Source organism: Coturnix japonica, chromosome 1, assembly GCF_054131305.1.
Source record: "Coturnix japonica strain WE chromosome 1, WE-NBRP24, whole genome shotgun sequence".
Lineage (NCBI taxonomy): Eukaryota > Metazoa > Chordata > Aves > Galliformes > Phasianidae > Coturnix > Coturnix japonica.
Genome location: NC_140663.1, coordinates 112,689,041 through 112,710,139, shown reverse-complemented (window position 1 = coordinate 112,710,139; position 21,099 = coordinate 112,689,041). Strand labels below are relative to the sequence as shown.

The 21,099-nt window shown below is 43.4% G+C and overlaps 1 protein-coding gene across 12 annotated transcripts in view; it reads right to left on the bottom strand.

The window, feature by feature from the left end:
• The window catches only part of GPM6B (glycoprotein M6B), a 97,504-nt gene that overhangs the window by 5,671 nt on the left and 70,734 nt on the right, over window positions 1-21,099 (bottom strand). For 4 of the 12 annotated variants that reach the window (XM_015848376.3, XM_085550624.1, XM_015848358.3 and 1 more), the window contains exons 2-5: window positions 16,266-16,385; window positions 7,084-7,270; window positions 3,541-3,697; window positions 396-567 (exon numbers count right to left, since the gene is read on the bottom strand). In XM_015848376.3, the coding sequence (XP_015703862.1) occupies window positions 396-567; window positions 3,541-3,697; window positions 7,084-7,270; window positions 16,266-16,385 (636 nt within the window). Of the gene's footprint in view, window positions 1-395; window positions 568-3,540; window positions 3,698-7,083; window positions 7,271-16,265; window positions 16,386-18,409; window positions 18,492-21,099 lie in introns of those variants that run through there. The other 8 variants (XM_085550652.1, XM_015848404.3, XM_015848394.3 and 5 more) reach the window with 3 other exon arrangements.

The following is a 21,099-nucleotide window of genomic DNA, read 5'->3' as shown; positions in this document are numbered from 1 at the left end:
CCCTCTTGTCCTGTCTGAAAGTAACTGAAAGTAATTGTTAAAGCACAATTTTTGTTAAGAAAAAATATATACAAATAGGTTCAAGAAAACAGAATCTGGTTCTCTCTCAGCTCTGCATCTAAGCAGTTTGCTTTGAGGTCGATCTATTTTTACACCTAATATTATAGTATTGGAAACTGCTACAGAATCATTTTAGATAAATGACTTGCCAGTTCAGTTGAACTGATTGTATCTGGAAAGAGATCAATGTAATCTGAATTAATTAGAAAAGCAATAACACATTCAGGGATACAAGATGCTTTTGCTTTTGGTTCCTTTGATGAAGCTGAAACAAAACTAGGGAAGACAGACCAAGGAGAGAGGATAAAGCATTTAATCAGGATCTGAATAAGTACCGTATTGCCTGATATCCACACAGATCTGGTCTCCCGGAACCGTCATGTTTATCTGAAGAGATTTGATGACTTCGCAAGTTGACCATATGTTATAAAACATAAAGACAGGCACAGCAGAGAAGCCAAAGACCCCGAGCCAGGCCACTCCAAGCACGTAGGTGAGGAAAACAAACTGGGCAGAAAAAAAAACAAGCACTTCATATTTGCTCTTTGAAAAGAATACTTGATTTTTCCTTAAAAATGCTTCGATACAGTCTTTAAACACACTTTCAGAAATTGAGTAATAAGGTATTTAACTTCCATTAACATACTCTCTTATTTCCACCTGTGTGAACAACCTTAGCTTCAAAATAATTTGCTGCTCTCAGCACTACTGAGGAAGTAATTCAGGCATTTCTTTTCTCATCAGGCTGCTAGAACAAACAGCGTGGCCTCCTGAGTGAGCAGCCCATTCATTTCTCAAGAGGCTCCACGAGGCAGGGATGCTGGTTGTAGGCTAGAACCAATAAGAATGCCAACAGGAGTCAGTATAAAGATTGGTTTTTGTTAGCTGTAATATACCAGCACTTCCATGCAACTTGCAAATCACAACAGTAGAGTGAATCAATGTTTACAGAGCTTTCCTCTGCTCCCTGATTTACTGGAATCAATTCTGAATGTAACAAATGAGAATACCTGTTTTGGAAAGCACACTATATTCATTACAAATCAGAAAGCTGGAGTTGATCTAATACACATTGCCAAGAAGAAAATTACTTACTTCACCTCAGAGAAGATGATGGATTTTCCCACTGAAATTTGCTGGTTTGTGTTCTCTTTTTCCAAAAAAAAAAAAAAAAAGAAATTACCTGCATTTTCTTTGGTGAGATTACCAGGTATGGCACTCACTGCTTTGGTAATCTCCAGCTTCCTCCTCCCACTGGACCTCCTCTCTCTTCCCTCTTCTTCCATGTTAAGTTTAATGGTGAGGTACTACTCAGAACTCTGGCATCAGCTCCGAGCTTGCCCCTCCTTGAGAGAGTGGAATCAACTTGCAAAGCAGGGAAACTTTTTTACACCTTGCATACACCTTCTTGCTGTTATTTAACTCCAAGTGTACTGCGAAGGCTTCACTTTGCAGTAGAACAGACACTGTACTCCTATATGAAACCTGTATGCCAGTGCAGCAAGGATGGGAAAAGCTCTAATGCAGAGGAATTCTCTCAGCCTGGCCCCAAACTGAAAAAATATCCTGCAGTGGAGGAAGTCTGCATCCTCGGAGGTGTGTCCAGCCACACCAAACAAGGCTGGAGATCCTATAGCAGTGGTTCAGCATTTGGTTGGGCTTTATAGGGAAAGAAGGTGACATGTGGGCAGCTGGAAGGACCTGAAAAACTAAGACAAACACCCCAAAAACCAAACAGCTCACCTTGAATTTATATACCACTGAACCGAAATAACCCGCTTTGTGCCATGCACCAGATCTCTCACTGGCTTTCAGTATCAACCAAGTGGATCAGTTTAAAGGATTTCTTTAACTATGCTATGAGCAAAATGTGGGCTTGCACTTGTGTATTTGAAATGTCCATGAGAAGGAGAACACAAAGCCTTCAACTCCTGCAATAGCTAGGAAAAAGCACAATCGACCTCGCGTATAATAGAGATAAACTGTTGGAAACAGTTACTGTGTGCTACCACAGCCAGGAGAAACAGCTCAGTCAAGTCAGAAGTCTGTCTCCTGTAATAATCCTATGCGACTCGGAGGGGACTGCCCCCAGCTCAGTGATGCCGCTGAGGAAAACGTAGAAGTTCTTGATCAAATTGGCAGAAAAACCACTAGATGCCCAAAAGCTGCTGTGTGCACCCAGCTGCAGCCACCAGACTGCGAAAATATTATTCCTGCTTGCAAACCTTGTGATTTTCTGTGTGTCACACTGGTATTTGTGTACGCAGCTGACAATCATGTGCTTGCACAACTATCCGACTGCAGAAGCAATTATCCACAGTAATGGAATGCGCACATGTCTATGTTTCCACTGTATTTTGCATCTGTGGAAAACGCTGTTTTAGACATAATTTTGCTCCACGGCGAAGATACTTTCCAAGAAAAAGGAGGGGAGAATAGCTGCTTAACTGGGAAGTGATCAGAAGCCTTATTTTCATTAGCTCTTGAAAAACTCAATAAGCACCCAACAGCACAGCGGAAAATTGTTAACCTTCATGAAAATAAACACGCATCTTCTTTGTATTTAGCCGTCCGAAAGCACATATTTTTTAAAGTACAGGATATAGGCTGTATATTAAAATGCAACAATCGCATCAAAAACCTTTGCTCTTCTCACCCACACTTTCCCATGGGCAATCTGTCACACTGCTTATCTTCCTCCAGAACTACGAGCCTTGAATTCAGATTTGCAGCAATAGCTTTGAAATCCCGTCTCAGAAACAGTTACGTTGCTGTTCTCGCAGAGTGCGCCCTGGGGGGCAACGTGGGTGAGAATCTGAAGTTTTATTTTTAGTTAAACTTTGTTTAAAATGTTGTGCTAATACAGAAGAATGCTGAAGAGAAGAATGGTTTGTGACTTGAAGGCTCTAAGTGTTCCAGCTTTGTAAAAAAGGACTGATTATTATGCCTCTATCCCTTTTGCCATCTGCAAAAGCGAGATGGAAATATTTGATTCAAGTGCCGTGACGTTGTGAAGCTTCATTCATTGCTGTTTGTTTGAAGGATCCAGACATCCTCATGTAGAACAGACCGAGGAAGTCAGAGGCACTGCAGTCTGCTACTTAAATAGCTCTGCAAACCACAGCCCTTTTACAGTCTGCCCTTACCACTGTTAGTGCATGCCATGTTCAAAAGTGCAACTTTAATTCTGTCTCATATTGAGCGCTCCAAAATCAGAAGCCTCCATTGAGTTATGAACAGTGAGTTCAGCTTCAGCAGGGGGAGGCCTTGGAAGCACCCCGAAAGTCAACATAAAGAGTTTGGATTTGACTGAACATCCTCAAAATTCAAAGAAGGATCAGCAGCAGGGATTGGCTCTGCCCACCCATAAGGAGTTAAAGGCAGCAGCACGACACTGTGGTTCAAAAACACAGGAGTCAAGCCAAGCCCGATGGGTTTTAGAAAGCAATGGCAAATGTTCCCACTTCCAGCACTACTCACCATTCCACTGATGCAGCGGCCACAGGCTGTTGTTTTGAACTCTCCATGCAGCTCCTTCACAGCACTTGTTGTATAGAAGCCTTCTGCCAAGAGGATTATTCCATACAAGAAGAAAAACGATGCAATGCCATAAATTACATACTGCATTAGCTGTATTCTACAATGGAAAAGGAAATAAGACATAATTAGATCTCAGTCCTATTTAAACAAAGCAAGTCCTCCCTAATTGTAACAGGTATGAGACAATTCCTTCTTTAGAGACACAGTTTGGAGCTCTTTGATGCATTTTAAGCAAGTAGGCTGCAGGAGGCTGCTACACCAATTGCCCCACTGCCACAGGCATGCCCTGCTGATGTTCGTAAGTCCTGTGTCTGCTCGAGCATCTCCTGTTTGTGCTGTGGTTCCTGCCCTGAGTGCTGTTAGTCATAAGCTGGAGGTCTCCATTTCATGCCTCCACCATGGTGCTGTGCTTTCCTGTGATCGATGCCGGACTTGGGGAATGTCTGAAAGCTCCAGCATGGGGAGAGTGCACTGAGGCAGAAAAGGCTGGGGCTGCTCTGCTGGCTGATCTACTAGGCCCTGTGCTGGTTCCCTGGGCTCGGGGGAAAGAAGCAGTCCCTGAAGTTCACCACTTCCACCTGTAAAATCCAGTTAATGCATGTTTGCAGACGTCTGTACACTCAGTGACACTTGTCTGCAGTGAGTGCTCTTGAGGAAAGCTCTCCACAGCCCATGAAGGTACTTCCAAGCAAGCAGACCACTTCAGCACCTTAAGTCACACTTAAGCTCCCCTAAATGCAGGTACATGTTAAAAAGTGAAATAAACATTCAGCCAATCCTTCCATTCAAGGTACTCTAGACATGTGCAAAGGAACGCTACAAAACACATGCTATAAGCACTTCCTTTGGATCTTATTGGACGAGACTCTTCATTGCCTACAAATCTACCACCAGCAGCGACACTCTGAAGTGTTATTCTTCTGGCCGGAACAGTTAACAGAAAGAATCATCTATAATATCAGCAATCTCATCACAGATTCAGCACGTGAGCTGACTGTTTTGAAGGACCAGAACGGCAGATCTTCTATACAACATTTCTTCTGGTCTCCAGAAATCATACTTTATCACAGAATAACAGAATCATAGAATGCTTTGGGTTGGATGAAACCTTCAAGATCACCCAGTTCCAAACCCCTGCTATAGGCAGGAACACCGCTGACTAGACCAGATTGCTCAGAGCACCATCCAGCCTGGCCTTGAACACCTCCACAGCCTCACTGGGCAACCTGTTCCAGTGTCTCACCACCCACCCAGTAAAGAGTTATCATTAGCACTAACTTCTCCACAACCTATATTCCTTATATATATTTATATATATATGTTTGTTGAGATGGCAATTTTTAATGAAGCTATTCATAGAACAGAAAGATTAACTTTATAGACCCATACTGCCTTTAATTTTTTTAAGGGTATATGTATGTGTGTCTTTCCTCAGATTGTTCTTCAGTTCTTACTACTCTCCCTAAACTGGCTGCCAGCACAGATACGTGTCTCTGAGGAACACCTGCATGATTTAGCTTCATTTGAAGAAAACTGATTACCACAATTTACATAGTTAAGCATTATCCAGACAGAACGCATGCCTCTTGCATCAAAACAGGATATTGATCATTTAAAATTACACGTGGGAAGTGAAGCGGCATTTATGTTTATTTTCCAAAATAACTGGATAAATCCATCGCACCTGTGCTGCAAAGCATAAAGAAATTATCTCATTTGAGGGACAACAACAGAATTCATTTCACTGCCACTAACAGTCTAAAAGACTACGCACCTCACTAAAAACAAGCAATATGAAACCTGGCTAAAAATCAATTCCACAAATGGTGGCCTACTAGTATATTTTTCATTGAATTTACACCTCCTGGCCTTAAGTTCTTTGCCCTTTTCTGTCACCTCATCTCCCCAGCCTTTCTTATTTGCCTTCAACAGAGCCGGAGCTCTTTGGTATAAGAGTCGCACAACCCCCCAGCTGCTGAGGCTGCCTTAACAAGAAATCTTGTCAACAACTCTCCAAAACGCAAAGCTGGTGCCTGTTGTGGCTACTTTTGCAATTTCATTTGCAAATTCTAAGAACAGCTGCTCATTGTTTCGCTCTAAATTTTTATGCTAATGGCAGCGTCTCTGCGCTTCACACAACAGAGGACCCAGTGTCTAGCAGCAGGGGGGGGGGGGGGGTGCATGCGGTCACAGGGGATCCTGAATTTGGGCACTGGGAGGCAGAGAAGCCCCAAAACATTGCCTGCAGTGCTCTTAGAGGATGGGAAGAGGTGAGCTGTGGCAGTCTCAGGCTCAGTACCTGCAGATTGACAGGTCTATGTCTACCAAGAGCTAAAAGAGAGGCTATGACCAAAAAGAAGCCCCTCATCCAGAACTGGAGAATTAAGTGCACTGGACTGGACTCTAATACAGAAGTCTTCAATCGGTGTCCTAAAAACTGGGTCTTAAGGGGAAGATGAGCAAAATCTGTGCAAAATCTTCTCAGCAAAGGGGATACATAATGCCCAGCTGGTGCTGGGAAGCACAGCATGCATCCAAACCACCAATCCATATACTCAGGTCCTTGGTGTTAAAAGGAAACAGATATTTGCTTCAGCGGGGTTGGATGCTGACCACAGGCTCTAAAACAGGCTTCCCTGAAAAGCGTCAGGAACATGAAAGCCCCTAACATTTCACTGATGGTTATTTCCAAAAGTTACAGTGGCAAAGACAAACATTTAAGCTACTGGTAAGTCTTTGCACTCTCCTTTTTTCTTGCTTTTCTGTCCAGTGCACAATATCCACCCAATCCACCTTCTTCTGAGGGGTGATAGAGAGAACAGCACTTCTCTGCTACTCCCGTAATCCCTTCAGACTTTGTTATCAGTGAATACTTTTTCTTCAGGTTTTATTTAGAATCATAGAATGGTTTGGATTGGATAGGACCTTTAAGATCATCTAGTTCCAACCCCTCTGCTATAGGCAGGGACACATCCCTCTAGATCAGGTTGTTCACAGCCCATATTTACTTTCATCAGAGCCAAGATTGTTCCCCCATAGTATCCCCCATGATCACCCCTGCAAATAAGAACCAACAGCCTCATGATTCCAATACATTTACTTGTGGAATCTAATTCAAGTGTAGGATCTTATCCTGCCCTGTACACAAAGCTGCTTCTCCACTCTGGGCACATCACCGCCTTCTGATGGCTGACAGAAGTCAGGTGTAACTCCAGAGCAGCAGGTATAATGCACTTATTTTAGAAGTCTTTGAAATGGATGTAATGAGTATAAATGGGTTAAAGCAGTATATACACCCTGCTTCTTTGTGTGTGAACACTGCAAAGCACCAAAACAAAACCCCCCGAAGATGTTGGACAAACAAGCATACTAATGCTTGGGGATGGAGACTGAGATGAGAATCCATCTCTACCTGCTCAGCATGAGGGTGTTGCGATGAGCAATGGGTCCTCCACAAACAGCGGCAATGGGAGGCATACTTACACTTCACTCAGCAAAGCATGGTCGCTGGCAGTCGTGGAGAAGTGCTGCTCAAGGATGGACACGGTGCCTGTGAGCGCCACATGGCCGCAGCCACAGAACAAGGCGACCCCCGAGAAGCAGAGAATGGTTGCCACCAGCGAAGCATATGGCACTCCTCCTAGGCACTTAATGCAGCATTCAAAGCAACCTAAGGAGGAGAGAGAAACCAAAAGAAACGTTATGAGCAAAAAGCAAATTATGAGGGAAAAGAATATTCACTCTTTGCTTGGTAAAAGCCACGGGGAATAAAAGACCCAGACACTGTCACTGCACTAAGCAAAAATCTATAGCTGGTGCAAGAAAGCATCATCCTCTGAACACTGACCTACAGATCTGTCATAGTGAGCTCAAAGCCCAGAATGTGGGCCGAGTACTCCCAATGTTACAGGATCAAGAGGAGATCAATGAGACAGCCAGTGAAATGGAAAAGAGCCGCTTGTCTGAAGTGGTCCACTGCGATCCAACTGCTGACACAGAGCTCGCCACATTTCAGCACTGCTGGTATTAAGGACACGAGCGCCAGGTGTGTTGGCACTACTCAGAAAGCCAGAGAAGTACTCGAGCCTGCAAAGTCTTTTGGAGAAATGAAGGGTGAGTGGAACCCATGGCGCTCTGCAAAGCCTCCTACTCTCCACTCTGCCATGGCTCCTGAGTATCTTTGTCTAAGTCCATACACAGATACAGATCTACCAACAGAAAACGGGTGACAAAGAGTAGCAATTTTTACTGAGCAGTGAGATGGAGCAGAATTACACAGACAACACGTTTCCAGCTTTATAGGATGCACTGGATTTACAGTGATCCCAGAGTACCGTCTGCAGTAGCATACTCATAGTTTTAATGAAATCTATTGCCTAAACAGTCTGAGTTAACAGCACGACCCCCCAGAACTGCTGCTGGCAAACACTGCAATAAGGTCGTAGCAGCCGAATTACCAGGCTCCTCCCAGCCGTGCTGTCTAAAAGTCCATCTGCTTGCAGAGCTGGGAAATGTAAATTGGAAACAAACACAGCTTTTAACTGTGTTATAATGGTAATGGCAATCCATACCAATTCATTACTTCAGGGTGACGGCATTAAGCTGTCTCCATTAACGTACATTTCATACAACTGCGCAAAGCACAAGCCATTAGGACGCCGCTCGATGCCGTGCCTGGCGTAGCACGCCAATCCTGCCGGATAGCACAACATGAAGAAATCATGTGCAGGTATGGGACTGCTGAACCTACATGTCCTCAGAGTCCTACCCCATGTCACAAGCATAAAACTCTCCATTTTTGAATGCCAGTAGCAAGCGTCTAAGTCAAGCTAGAGCAGCTACCACCAGAGAAACAACCTATGAAATGTCACTATGCTAACTATGGGTGAGGTGTAATTGCATGGGAGCAAACATTTGTAGCTGAGTCCATAGCTGGAAGCTGCACAGCAGGAGCTGCCTCCAGGACAGAAACACAGCAGTAGCCACAGACATGGCAGTGGGGCACTCAGTCAGCACTATTACAGAAAAAACATCTCCCATATTCATTATCAGAGAGGTCCAGGGTTGAGCTCAGACAGCAGACCTTGCAGAGCGAACCTCAGCTGCGATGCCTGGGGGATGTGCCTGATGGCAGTCCCCAAGCCATATGTCAGGCACAAGGGGAGTCCTACACATGAGGTCAGCTCACCTCCCTCTATGCTTGCCTCCACATCAGACCCAAATCTCCAAGAGTTAACCCTGAAAACTGCTGCACCTGGCTTGGGATCAGCACTAAAGGCCTGCTCAGGCCTATTGGCAAAGCAAGCCAGCAGGATGTGTCTGGCAATGCAGGGCTGCAGCCTGGCACAAAATGGCCTCCCAGGTCCTACTGTGAAGGAGCAGGCAACCAAACACCTGCTCGCTGGTTGGTGGGCAGGAGGTCAATCACATCTCTGATCAATTCATGGAAGGATCCCATCAGAAATGGGAAATAAAAGCAGCTGGAAGCAAAACCAAGAGATCCTTGAGCAAACTGATGTTGGCAATCCCCCTCTCTTCCAGGTCACTAGCAGCAGCACATAGTGTCTTTGTGGCTGTCCTCTGTGTGTTCCACCCCAACAGCTCAAATACGAAGGCACACCACAATATTTAGATGATCTTCTTTGTATCAGGTCAGATCACAGCCCTGGGAAACCCTATTTAGTCTGTAGGGTGAGGCAGAGGAAGCTGCCCAGCTCTGGAACTGCAGGAACCACTCACACCAAGCCTCAACCAGGAGGCAGAAGGCTTCGGCTCACAGGGGTATTGCATGCAGCCAACTTCTAAGTGAACAAAAGCAGCCCAAAGCAGCCCCTTTCCATGAAACAGAATCCATATGGTTTGGGCACCCAAATCAACACCAGAGCTTCTGCACATCCTCTTGTCAGAGACTAAATTGATTCCCCACCTGGACAACAGAGCTAGTTTTAAATATATTTATAGAGAGATAGACAGATCTCCCCTAAAACAAAGGAAGCTTTCCAAACCAGCTAAAATCAAATGTTCATCAAGCACTACGATGGTCTTACCCAGACACCCAGACAAGCACTGAAGCAAGACAGGATTTCTTCCCCAAAAGAAAGCTTCCTAGGCAACCTGCTTTATGGTCACAGTCTGCAACCCCAAGCCAGCAAGTACCCATTACAGTATGACTGCAAACCCACCATGATGGCTGCCTATTTCACAACCACTTTTAGCAATTAGCTTGATAACACACTGATGACAAATGAAGGCTGAAGGCCCATAAACTAAACCTGACCAAACTAAGAAGTTTTAGTGGAAAACTGGAACTACATTTTTTGTTGTTGTCGTTTCAATTCCCACACGGCCGACACACTGAAGTTTTAAGCTGCCCATCAACTTCTAACACAGCAGAGTAAAATGATTTAAATATGAAACTGTGCAGCACAAATACCCGTCGCTGCATCTCCCCTTTCAATGGCCATTTTGTGCGAGGCATCACTAGAACCTTTTGTGCAACTCAGCAGAATAAAAACATTTTTTGTCCCCAGGCTGGTGAGCAGCAGTTGCCATGGAGGCAGGTTAATAACAGCCCAATGATTTGCCCAGGGCTGCCTGTGATCTTGGCTACAGATTTAACACACTCTCAGAAGGAGGCCAGCTAAAACAAGGACTGAGATTATTCTCTAGGGAATGAATGCTATTAAACACACACACACGCACACACACACAAGTTTTCTTGCTGAAGGACTAAAAGAAAGAGAAAGGAAAAAAAGACAGGAACCAACTATTCTTTTAATCTCCTGGAAACTATCGGTCACGGGAAATTGGTAAAGGATGAACCCAGATATGTACACAAACCAGCAATTGGTTGCTTAATGTATGAAGAATAATTATATAATCTACCCAGCAGAGTACGGGCAGTAACATATATGCAGGGGCTTAGCTATTCAATTTCCCGTGTCAAACAGCAATTGTGTGGCTAAACCTTCTTTGGTACTTTAAGTACGGCTTTAAGATTTAAACACAGAAAAGCAAGGTAATGCAGAATTAATGGAAAGAGGTCTTAAAAAAACAACCACCGCGACCCAGCAATTCTTAGACTCTGACTCATCCTACTAAGGTCAAGATGGACTGGAACGACAATGTCTCTGCTAACAGAGTGACAAAATGCAGTGCATTATGATTGGTGAGGTGTCATGGGTAGTCCCAGGGCTTTCTCTAGGAAGTCCACACAGCAGCTCCGAAGGCCAGGCTTGAAAAGCTGAGACAGGCACATGTTCACAGAGCCATCAAAGCAAAGCAGAGCATGGGAAGCATGATGTAAAGAGTGTCCACAACTACTACACTCAGCACAGGGGTCAGGAGGTAAGCATTGAGGAACTGCTTTCACGACAAGACAGTTGTAGGAAACCCGAGGGAAGGAAAAACACCAGATAACATCTTAAATGCAGTCAGTGCTTGTAAATTAGGTTAATTATTACGCATCCACATGAGCGCTACATTGGTAGCACTACTCTCAATTCACATAAGAGGAGAACTCAACACTTTACATTCACCTCCTCTTTCCCCAGCACTGAAGGTTACCTGATGCCAAACATGCATAATTACCACCGGAGCCTTAAACTATCATGGATCTTTGTCAGGCAATTAACTGTAAGTCAATGAACACAAATGCCAGTTTTACTTTCTGACACCTACTTCATTTCTTAAAATCTCCATTCCAAACAGCTTGTGCATGGTAGGATGTACATTTCTGTACCTTACAGCACGATTGACAGCTATGGGGGAAGCAGCGAGGGATGTGGGAATATGCCAATACCTCTGAAGAAAAAAACAGCATTTGCCTCCTTCTTCTCTGTGTGAGAATAAGACAGTATCTAGCAGTGAGATAACTTCCAGTTCTCACAGCTGTCACCCACACTGAGTGCCAAGGGTCAGTAGCAGCAGTACAATAAGATATTTAGTCTTACAAGGGGGTAAGTTTAAAGCATGTGACAAATTTCCCCGCAAGCCTTCACAGGGGCACTCAAATCAAAAGACTTTGTGTTGAATCACTTGAAAGGCTCAGTTAAAGCTCTATTCTTACCTGTTACTGCTCTTAAATATTGCTGATTTGCACAATATAACACAGAAAGCTAAAACCTTTGTTATAAACGATGAGAAATGTTCACTCGCCACTGTTGCGGATCAAGAACATCAAACAGACTAAAGTGGTAAGCTCAAGTAGAACACATCCCGTGTTTTCCTCCCACGGACTTCTTAAACCTCTCAAACAGAGAATTTCAAGTTCAACCTCTCCTACTTTCCTCTTTTTGTTCTCCTCCAATCAGAAGAATTCAGCTGTGAATTCAGTTTCTACTGAAAGCGAACTCTTCCTGTGAGCCAGAAAACTCCATGGAAGGACGTGTCAGTCTAGCTACACCAAGTTGTAAATTAATGTATTGATATGTTTTCCTAAGCAATGTGAATGCTATCGGTGATAAAGATGACATGCCCTTTGTAGACCACAAAAGGTCAGACCTGAAATCCAGCAAGACCCTCATTCCTCATGGTGGATAGTGGTGGATGTTACTAGTGCCAGCACAGTGAGATTTGGGTGGCCATGCCCATCAAGTCAGCCCGATCTCTGCTATTAAGGCGCTGTTCAAAGGACCTAAGAACTAGGTTTAAATATCCCTTTCTAGGGGTAACCAGCCTTATTTGCAACTTCTTCAGATATTCTTGATACATGTGAGCTACTCTGTTTCTGCACTGTTACATTCATGCAGCTGGTTCCCCACCACTGAGGAGTTACCTGCTGTTACTGTCCTAAGAGTGCCATCCTTAGAACTTCATTAGATGCCTCCACACTCTCGTGCAGTAGAGAACTAAAAATCCTGTTTAGTGCCAGGACAGACACACTGAATGGTCTTTTTACAGACTTCACCTAGTTTATCTTCGTCAAATTTATTGAAATACATACACTTGCCATTTATTCCATTCCCAGCCTTCAGCAAGGCTCATTAAGTTCACAGGTGTTCTGAAGGCATCATTTTCAGACAGCACAATCTATAAAATATGAATCACTACCTCCACGCTCACTGCAAGCACCCTTCCCCGGTGGTTTGCTATGTGACAGTGAGGAGCTAGACCTGCACAAGAAGGACATTATACCTCATGAGACTGTAGCACCGGAGAACTGCTCTTGCTCAGCTTTATTCCTTTGCACAAAGGTCAGGCAAAACATTGTCAATTTTAATTCATGTCTCCTCTGTTTTACTTTTGGTCCATGAAACAACGAAAATTTCACCAGAAGAAATACATCTGATTTCTGCTATGGAAAAGGCCTTACTTCCAACTGGTACAAAAGGGACCCCGTGAGGATGGATGTTTCTTAGCTGTAAGCTACTATCGGAGAAGAAAATTAAGTAGAGCCTTTTAAAAGAGACTTCTCACATAAGGAACAGCTCAAGCAGTACTGATAAAAGCTTTGGCATTATTCTTCCTGCGGACTCACTCTAGTATTCTACTATGCAAAGCAGCCCCTTGGGACTCTCGCACAGCCTGAGCATGCGGAAGGGCTCATTGATACACAGAGCTCTAAGAACAAACATATTGCATCAGCAAGGGCAGCCTCTGGTCCAAGCTGTGCTGTAACTCTCGGCTGACGGACCATCAGCTCACTGCTTAAGATGCCTGAAGACATTCTTCCTCAACCTCACCCTGACCTTCCTCCCCTCAGTTCACCTGTTCTTGCTTTCTTTGAGAAACAATCAACAGGGTCAATGTGCAAGCATTTCTGCCTCAGTAGCTGGTAGATCAGGTGATTATTGTGCACAAGCTCAAGACAAAGAGGTGAAACAGATGAGCAGAGGGGCAGAAATACTGGACATCCACACATGCTCACTGGGAGAGGCACAAAAGCACCTAAGCACTTCAGTCCCAAGGGTCACTCCAGCATTTCTGTAATGATATCAGAGTTTCCCTGGGCAAATTCCCCTTCAATCATTTTGGAAATTGGAGGACGCAATTTCTAAAGCTGACTTGATTTAATCAAGGGCAAGTATCTTACCTGGAAGATGGCAGTTGTGGATCTTAGGTCCAAGGTTCTGGCATTCATAACTGACCTCACTCTCCACCAGCCATCAGCACATGACTTATGCCATGCTGGATTTCAGCCACTACTACCAACTGCTTCCCCAGATGCCTCCTCCCCAGCTACAAAGAAGCAAACAGAAATACAGCCTCTCTCTACACAGGGTTAAGGGGCCAAAAACAGAGCGCAGGAGGCCAAGTGGGTCTAAGATTTGGTAAGTTAATTCTCCATTTCCGAGAAGCCTGGGGATGCCAAGATCCTCTGAGGAGGTCCATCCAAAATGGAATGAGAGAAGTTACAAGAAACCTGAATCACTACTAGAGAAGTCCTCTGCCCTACAACAGCCACCACAGAGGTATTTCTCCAGCTGATGTCCCACCATGCCATCTTCAAAATTTCAGCTTGCTTCAGTAAGGGTGCAAGCTGAGAGGATGTAAGTTAAGGGGGAAAAAAAGATTCCCACAAAGCAAACAACGCCCACTTCCCCTCTAACAACTACAGCTCAGCTTACATTAAGCAGCCAGTGCTAAGTATCTTTTTCTAGAGACAGAAACACTTCCTGGAGAAAAAAGATTGTTTTGAAAGGCTCATTAAGCTCGCAGGTGCTCTGAGGATGCCTTGGCTCAAGCACTGCATCAAATCTCACACTGATTCTACCATTATTGCTCAAGTACTTGATGAAAGCTTAAATTGGCTAAAGAGAGACCGTGTCCTACATGAAGACCCTCTGACCATAGCAGACACCATGAGGACGCCTTATACGGGCTCTCCTACTGATGTCCAGGCTGACATTGACAGATCAGGTGAGATAGTGACAACCCACACTGCACAGAAACTCCAAGGCGGGTTGTCAAAGCAGCTTGAGCTTGTATCTCAGCACTCCAGCCAACGTCACACAGCAGCAGAGAGCTGCATGTAAGTGCTGAAGGGAGGCGTGTTACAGCAGGTGTGTTGTGATTAAAGCCACATTTTCCCTTCAATCTAAAGGAAAGACTAATATTTTCACTGTGGCTAATTCATCACTGGCAAGTTGGTCTTACTCAAGACCTGCTCAGACCAGTCTTGCTGCTGCCTAGAAACCTTTTAATTGATTTAAGTGCAGCCACTTAAAGCACCTTTCTTTGAACTGGCCTCTGTTGTGTGGTTTGGTTTCCATCAGTAAGAACCCTTTCTTCTTCAGCCCTTCTGTGACAAGGCATCACATTTACCTACATGTTACTGTAGGAAGCTTCCCAAGGCAGCCTGCAAAGGGTTCTGCTGCCTAAACAAGGGTTTCTATCCCCATTTAGGTGCCAGACTCCCAGCTGCCATGACAGAAGGCTGCGAGTCTCCTCTGCGTCCGGCTCATCTGCGCCAGCACATACGGACGTGTCTCAGCACTGGGGACAGCTGACAGGGCACAAGGCCCTGATAACCAGGCACCTGGCCTGTTCCTTCCATGCTCTCCGCAGACCAGGAAAGCAGCGTTCATTATCTGTTATTCCTCCTTAAGCCTTTTATTCTTGTACAAAGGATCCCACAAATACAGATTTGAAGTTTTGACATGTCTACAGCCAGCTGCGTGTCTGTCACTGGATCACTTACCATAAAATAGGGCCAAAATGAATACTGATAATGAAGATGGGAGACAGAGTTCATGATTTACTACCTAAGTACTTGCAAAAGAAAAAAAAGACCTTCTGAAATATATAAACATATGAATCCTAAAGAACAAATGGATATGAACATATAATGGAGGCAAATTGGTGAATGTTTCTCTGCAATTGCAGTTAAAAACTATGATACAAAGGCAGACATCTCCAGAAAACAACCTGTCACGCAGGCTTCAGTCACTCAGCTCCATGAGAAGAAGAGGACTGCTGGATGCAGATAGCTGCAAATGCTCTCTTTGAGCATTCATGCCCTTAACTTTGTTAACCCACAGTCAGGCTGGAATTTTCCAATACCATTACCCCCGTGCTTGACTTCAGGTGTCTTTCTAAGATGCTTCAAACCTAAATCGCTCCAGTTTCTCAGAACAAAGCTTCACAAAAATTAAAAAATAATAAGGAATTATAAGGATTCAGGTCAAATATTGGAAGCATGCGGAATCAGAAAACAGTTATTAAAACTTCAGCTTCTTGTTTTTAAAGATCTGACACACACTACACAAATCTTTTAAAGTCTGACATGTACACTACTATTTCTAGCAAGGGAAAAATGCAGAGAAGACCACAGAATGTTGTCTAGGAAGCATATTGTTGGAAACCAATAAATCTGATGTGCTGTCCCTAATTTAGTGTCAATCAGTGCATTTGTGGCTGACCATTTGGATAGGTTCATCTGCACACAAAAAACATACTATACCATCTTGTCATTAAACAGTTCTGAAACAGGCAGCACATTTAACAGGTATCCTTCAATGCACATCACTGTCTTTCAAGCATTAACAACCAAAACTGAACATACATCAAGTACTCATAAGAAAGAACCGAACTCCTTACAGGCTTAACAAAGAAAGCAAAAAACAGAACATTTCTCTTGCATTGTTAGGACTATTGCAAAGCATTAGGTTCATGTTACCATTTCTGAACTCTCCATTTCAGTTTCACCCCGCCCTTTTATTTACCTTGAATCCCCAAAGGACTAACATTGCCTCTCACTGCTGGCACATGATGGTACCGGTGTGGCCTTGAACTCCTGTACATCCAGTGGTACCTGCCAATTTCCATTTCTGGTCTGGTGATCACTGCCAATTTTAGGTGGTAAAAAGTCAGTGTCACCAAAGTGTGTAGTTCAGTACTTTCAGTCATTTAACTTAAAAGAAAAAATATGAGCCCATAAAAACATGTTTCTAATTACATCACTGAAATAACAAAACTTTACCAAAACAAGGAAAGGACTGGGAGGAGGGGAGACAATCAACAGGGAAATGCTCATACAAGTACTAAGATGGGCTGAAGAGTTGAAACCCATGATGGGATTTGAATTGAACACCCAGGAAAGGTCCCTCTGTTTACAGCTTCCGGTCATTTCCCCCCCACCCTTGTTGCTCCCCCTCCTTATTCACAGCATGGGGCTCTGCTCTGGGAAGACACAGCCATGGAATAAGACTGACAGCGTTGGTGGTGTGTCACATAGCACATACTCACTGATGGCAACTGGGTATTCAGCATTCATTTTGGATGAATCATTTCACATGCCTGCAGTAGAATTCATGGTGTCTGTGTGTTTGATGTACGGCTTTAGAGGAAACAAACAGTTTGGACTTTCATCTGCAGCAGCTGATGAAGCACCCCACAGTCCATGGGAGTGAAGAGAGGGTTGTCACTGGGGCATTATGGTCTGTATAGCCTGGTGATAAACACCAAGCCAGCAGCAGGGCTGGCCAGAAAATGGGGAAAGGCAGAAGAAACTGAATAGGGATCTCCTCTCCAACCTCTTTGCTCTCTTCTCCTGCTGCAATCTATTGTCTACAGATATCGCCATCTGGGTTTCTTCCCTTGTTACCATATACCGTGACACATATGTCTAGCTTTTCTGCTTCCATGAGGTCATTCAGGCAAATACAAGTACAGACTCTGAGCATTTTTTAGCCCCTTCCTATTTAGAAACTAAATCCTATTCATTAAAACCTAAATCACTAAGCCTGCCAAATTATTATCCCCAGAATATAATGTGTCCCAGATTCTCCTCAGGCTGGACCTCTCTTCCTGCAGCTGTATCTTCAGGGACTTACACTAAAGCAGTTAATATTTTCTGATGATATGAAGCACCAATAAACTGTTTCAAATAGGAAAAAATATGCAGCGTGCTAGAAGTCTTTAAATGGCTTGACAGCTCTGAAAGCACTGTGTGAGCCTCACGTTGGGGAATACCTTTGAAAACTCTGGCTAGTAACCATAACATGTAAAAGAGAAAAAAGATCTTCACTGAAAGTGAAATAAACATACACATTGATGTAATTCTTAAGTCACACTTCAGTGTCTCTGTTCATACTGGCTCACACAGTTGCAGTCGTGTTTAGGAGAAGTATTTTCTCCGTATTTTTGGCCAGCACGTATTTGTCTAGTTAGAGTTTAATACTGGAAACACAGAATTGTATAACACGAAAATAATAATCGAAGCTCACAGCCATGGCTGTGCACAAGGTCGCCTTTCATCGATAGTTTCTTCCTAGGGAACAGCCAATTAAAATAAACCTTTGGCACAGCTGTTCAGGTTGGTTTTCATTATCCCTCAGTACAGCATATGCAATTTGAACATCTTATGCATCCATATAAGGAAACCATTTCCTAGTATAATGGCTTTCTTCCATATGCAATTGGTAAATTCAGCATGGCTATCCACAGCCTTTTTGGTCTGGCTGGTTCTGGTGTGTGTATATATATATATATATATATATACACATATATGTATTGCTTTGAAAATTTGCAGCTTAGTAATATTTTTCTTAGTGAAATGAAAAGGGAAACTTCTTGTCTCTGTTGATGTGTATCAGGATCTATATCCTTCATTGCTGATGTAGAACGGCATTTCGTTTTTCTTATTTATTCCACCTCAGTAAATCTGCCTGCTCAGTCCTCACATTTTGATTTAATTTAATGCCTGCAAGATAAACCCTGTCATTTGTAATAATTTGTAAACCTTCATCTTTAAAATGCATCCAATCTGTCCTGCAGCCCTGTAAAGTATCTGCTAAACATTTTGTTTGAGCTTGCTCATGGTGTTCTCTGATAAGGGCCGCTGATATGCAATGCAAAGCTGACTTACTTCTTATCTCCATCAGCATGGATGTTGCTCCATTTCCAATCAAAAAACTGGGGCAGCAGCCACTCATCTGGATGCAGAGAAACAAATGCCTGATAAGAGCTGAATCCAACAGCTGGGCAGCATCATTGCCTGAATCAGGCAGGGGACTCGCAAAAATAATTATTAAAACATAAAATCAAAATTCCCATAGAATTTAGAACTTCAGAAATGTAAATAAGACCAATCGTTTCGTTTGTCAGTCAGCAAATATTCATGAAGAACATCAGCTTGTGTAAATCATCTAGATTATACTGAATTACAAAACAGAAGGCCATCCACGTTTGCGGCAGGGTTGGGTAGCACAACCAGTAACAACGGGACACCATTCTCTAACATGGCTGTATTAAATGCTAGAACTCAAGGCAGACCTGGGTTGTTCCTCCTCAGCTTCTGCATGGTTTTGCTCCCCAGCACACCCTTTCAGAATAAAGAAAGCCTTTTATGCAGACAGCCTGCAGTCCCATCTGTGGTTCCCCGAAGTGTTTATTTTGTATAATTGCAGTACATCATTAATGGTGCCCCCACATTAAAATCACAGCCTGGAAACCTGTTGTTTAAAACTGTGGCAGCAGAGAAAACCTCTTAGATGAAAAGATACTTGTGCTAATACCTACCTGCAGAGTCCTTCTCCAGAATTTGACAGTGCTAAGCATAGTGCATGTGAATCTAAATATCCAGCATGAAACACTCAGGATCTTTTATTGCTCAGTATCAGCAATAGTAATACCCCTCAAGCCACTATGACTTTGGTTTATTTCATCTCCTTGGACTTTGTCTTTCATTTCTGGAAGGAAGAGTTAAAACACTCTGCGATAGCTCTATGAGTGCTTCAAGCTGTTATAGTTGCCTTGCAACCGGTAGATCTAGGACACTCCATACAGGACAGCCATTGCAGTAACTTCAAGTGCGATTTAAAAGGAAAAAGGTCTTGCAAACTGGAAAGCACTTTAGCCATAAAAATTTAGGACAAGAAGTCTGGACAGTAAGTGAATGCTGTTTTTGAAGAATTCAGCTGCTGTTCTTCACACCCAGAGAATGCCGAGACATTTTCTAGGACATCTTCCATTTCACATGGAGAAGAAGCTCGTTTCCACCACGTAAGCTGCTGGTAGAAGAGCCCTTTCAAAGAAGCCTGCCATGTCATATAGGAACCTGATGCTGAGCCCATCTGAAAACCTTACTGCACTATAGCATCTCAGCATGCTGGAATATCTGACCCCAAAAGCCCAACAAATCTCACCTCCTCTCTTATCATCGCCTCATGGGGACGTGAGCTACTTTGCTACTGAAAGTGGAATTGAGTGTTTCAGCTTTGTGCATTTAATTCCCTGCAAAATATGACTGGAAGTTAACTGAATGGGAAAAAAAAAGAGTATAATGTGAGAGACTGCGTGTTAGTTCCAAAAATTAAGGAACTGTCAGAAGCAAAGCCTGGAAGTGTTACATAAATACACCTATGTAACATAAGAAAGTATGAAATTATCACAGAAAAGTCAGGAAATGGTGATAAAATTAAGAGAGGAAGTTCCCCAGCTTGCATCCGATGAAGACAGCAGATCAACCATATTGACTTGGTAACAGATTTACTGCTCTACGTGCTGTGCTTTCGCTCTTGCCAAATCAAAGGGAAACTACCAACTCATCCTGAACACACACATTTTGTTTTGCACAGCTGCTAATGCACACAGAAATACTGTTTGGTGTTTATTGTTACGAGTTCCAACCGTTTAAAAGAAACTCATCAATCCGCAGAGAAGAAATCAGTGCACTTCTTGCATAATTATCTATGAGCTCAAGGTGGGTTTACAGCCAAGGTATTTAGGACATTTTGTACATTAATTACTCAAAAACTACCGTGAGGTGGGTTACTGCCTACATACACTAATGGCTTTCAGAGTTTAATCTCTCATCAGTGGAACTCCTTTGGTGAAATCCCTAAGGGATTATGTAGTACTGTCTAATCACTTGACAAATTTCATTTACTTGAAACTGAAGCTAGGTTTGAATTATACAAAGTGTGTAGGAGGAATCAAAGTCGAGGCAGGAAAACAGAATCTGGACAGGACCAGATTTATCATGATGCTCATATCTGAACTGTTCAACAATAAACAAAACAATTTCCCCAGAGAAACATATCAGTTGTGTATCAGCTGCATATGCCTATGAGAAACTCAAATTGCTTACAGATGACATACAACATAGCATGAATCAGGGGGAAAAAAAGTGGAAATTTTAATAATTTTGTATCATCTAACAAAAAAAACCACCTTATTGCTCTGATTTGTACAGGGCTGCTACACTAAAAATGAGAGTTATTTGGCATAAATTACAGGCTGCAGAAACACATAGCTGGATCTATGCTCTGAAGTTGAGCCCTGAGATCCAAAGGCATCACCTGTACCGCCGGGTGAGCGGAGCCCCACTCCTGTGCACTGCCACCTCCCTGCTGCAGAATGGCCACTGCCGGTTCCCTGCTAAATACCAATTCTCAGTGGCTGAACACATCCTGAAGGCTAAAGCCGTGAAAGTCATGGCATTATTCTCTGTTATCATTGCACAGGCAGATCTCTACATAAACAAAATCCGCCAGAAGACACCACAGAACACGAAAAGGAACTTAAAATGATGCGCAGCCCTCAGCAGCAGGCTAG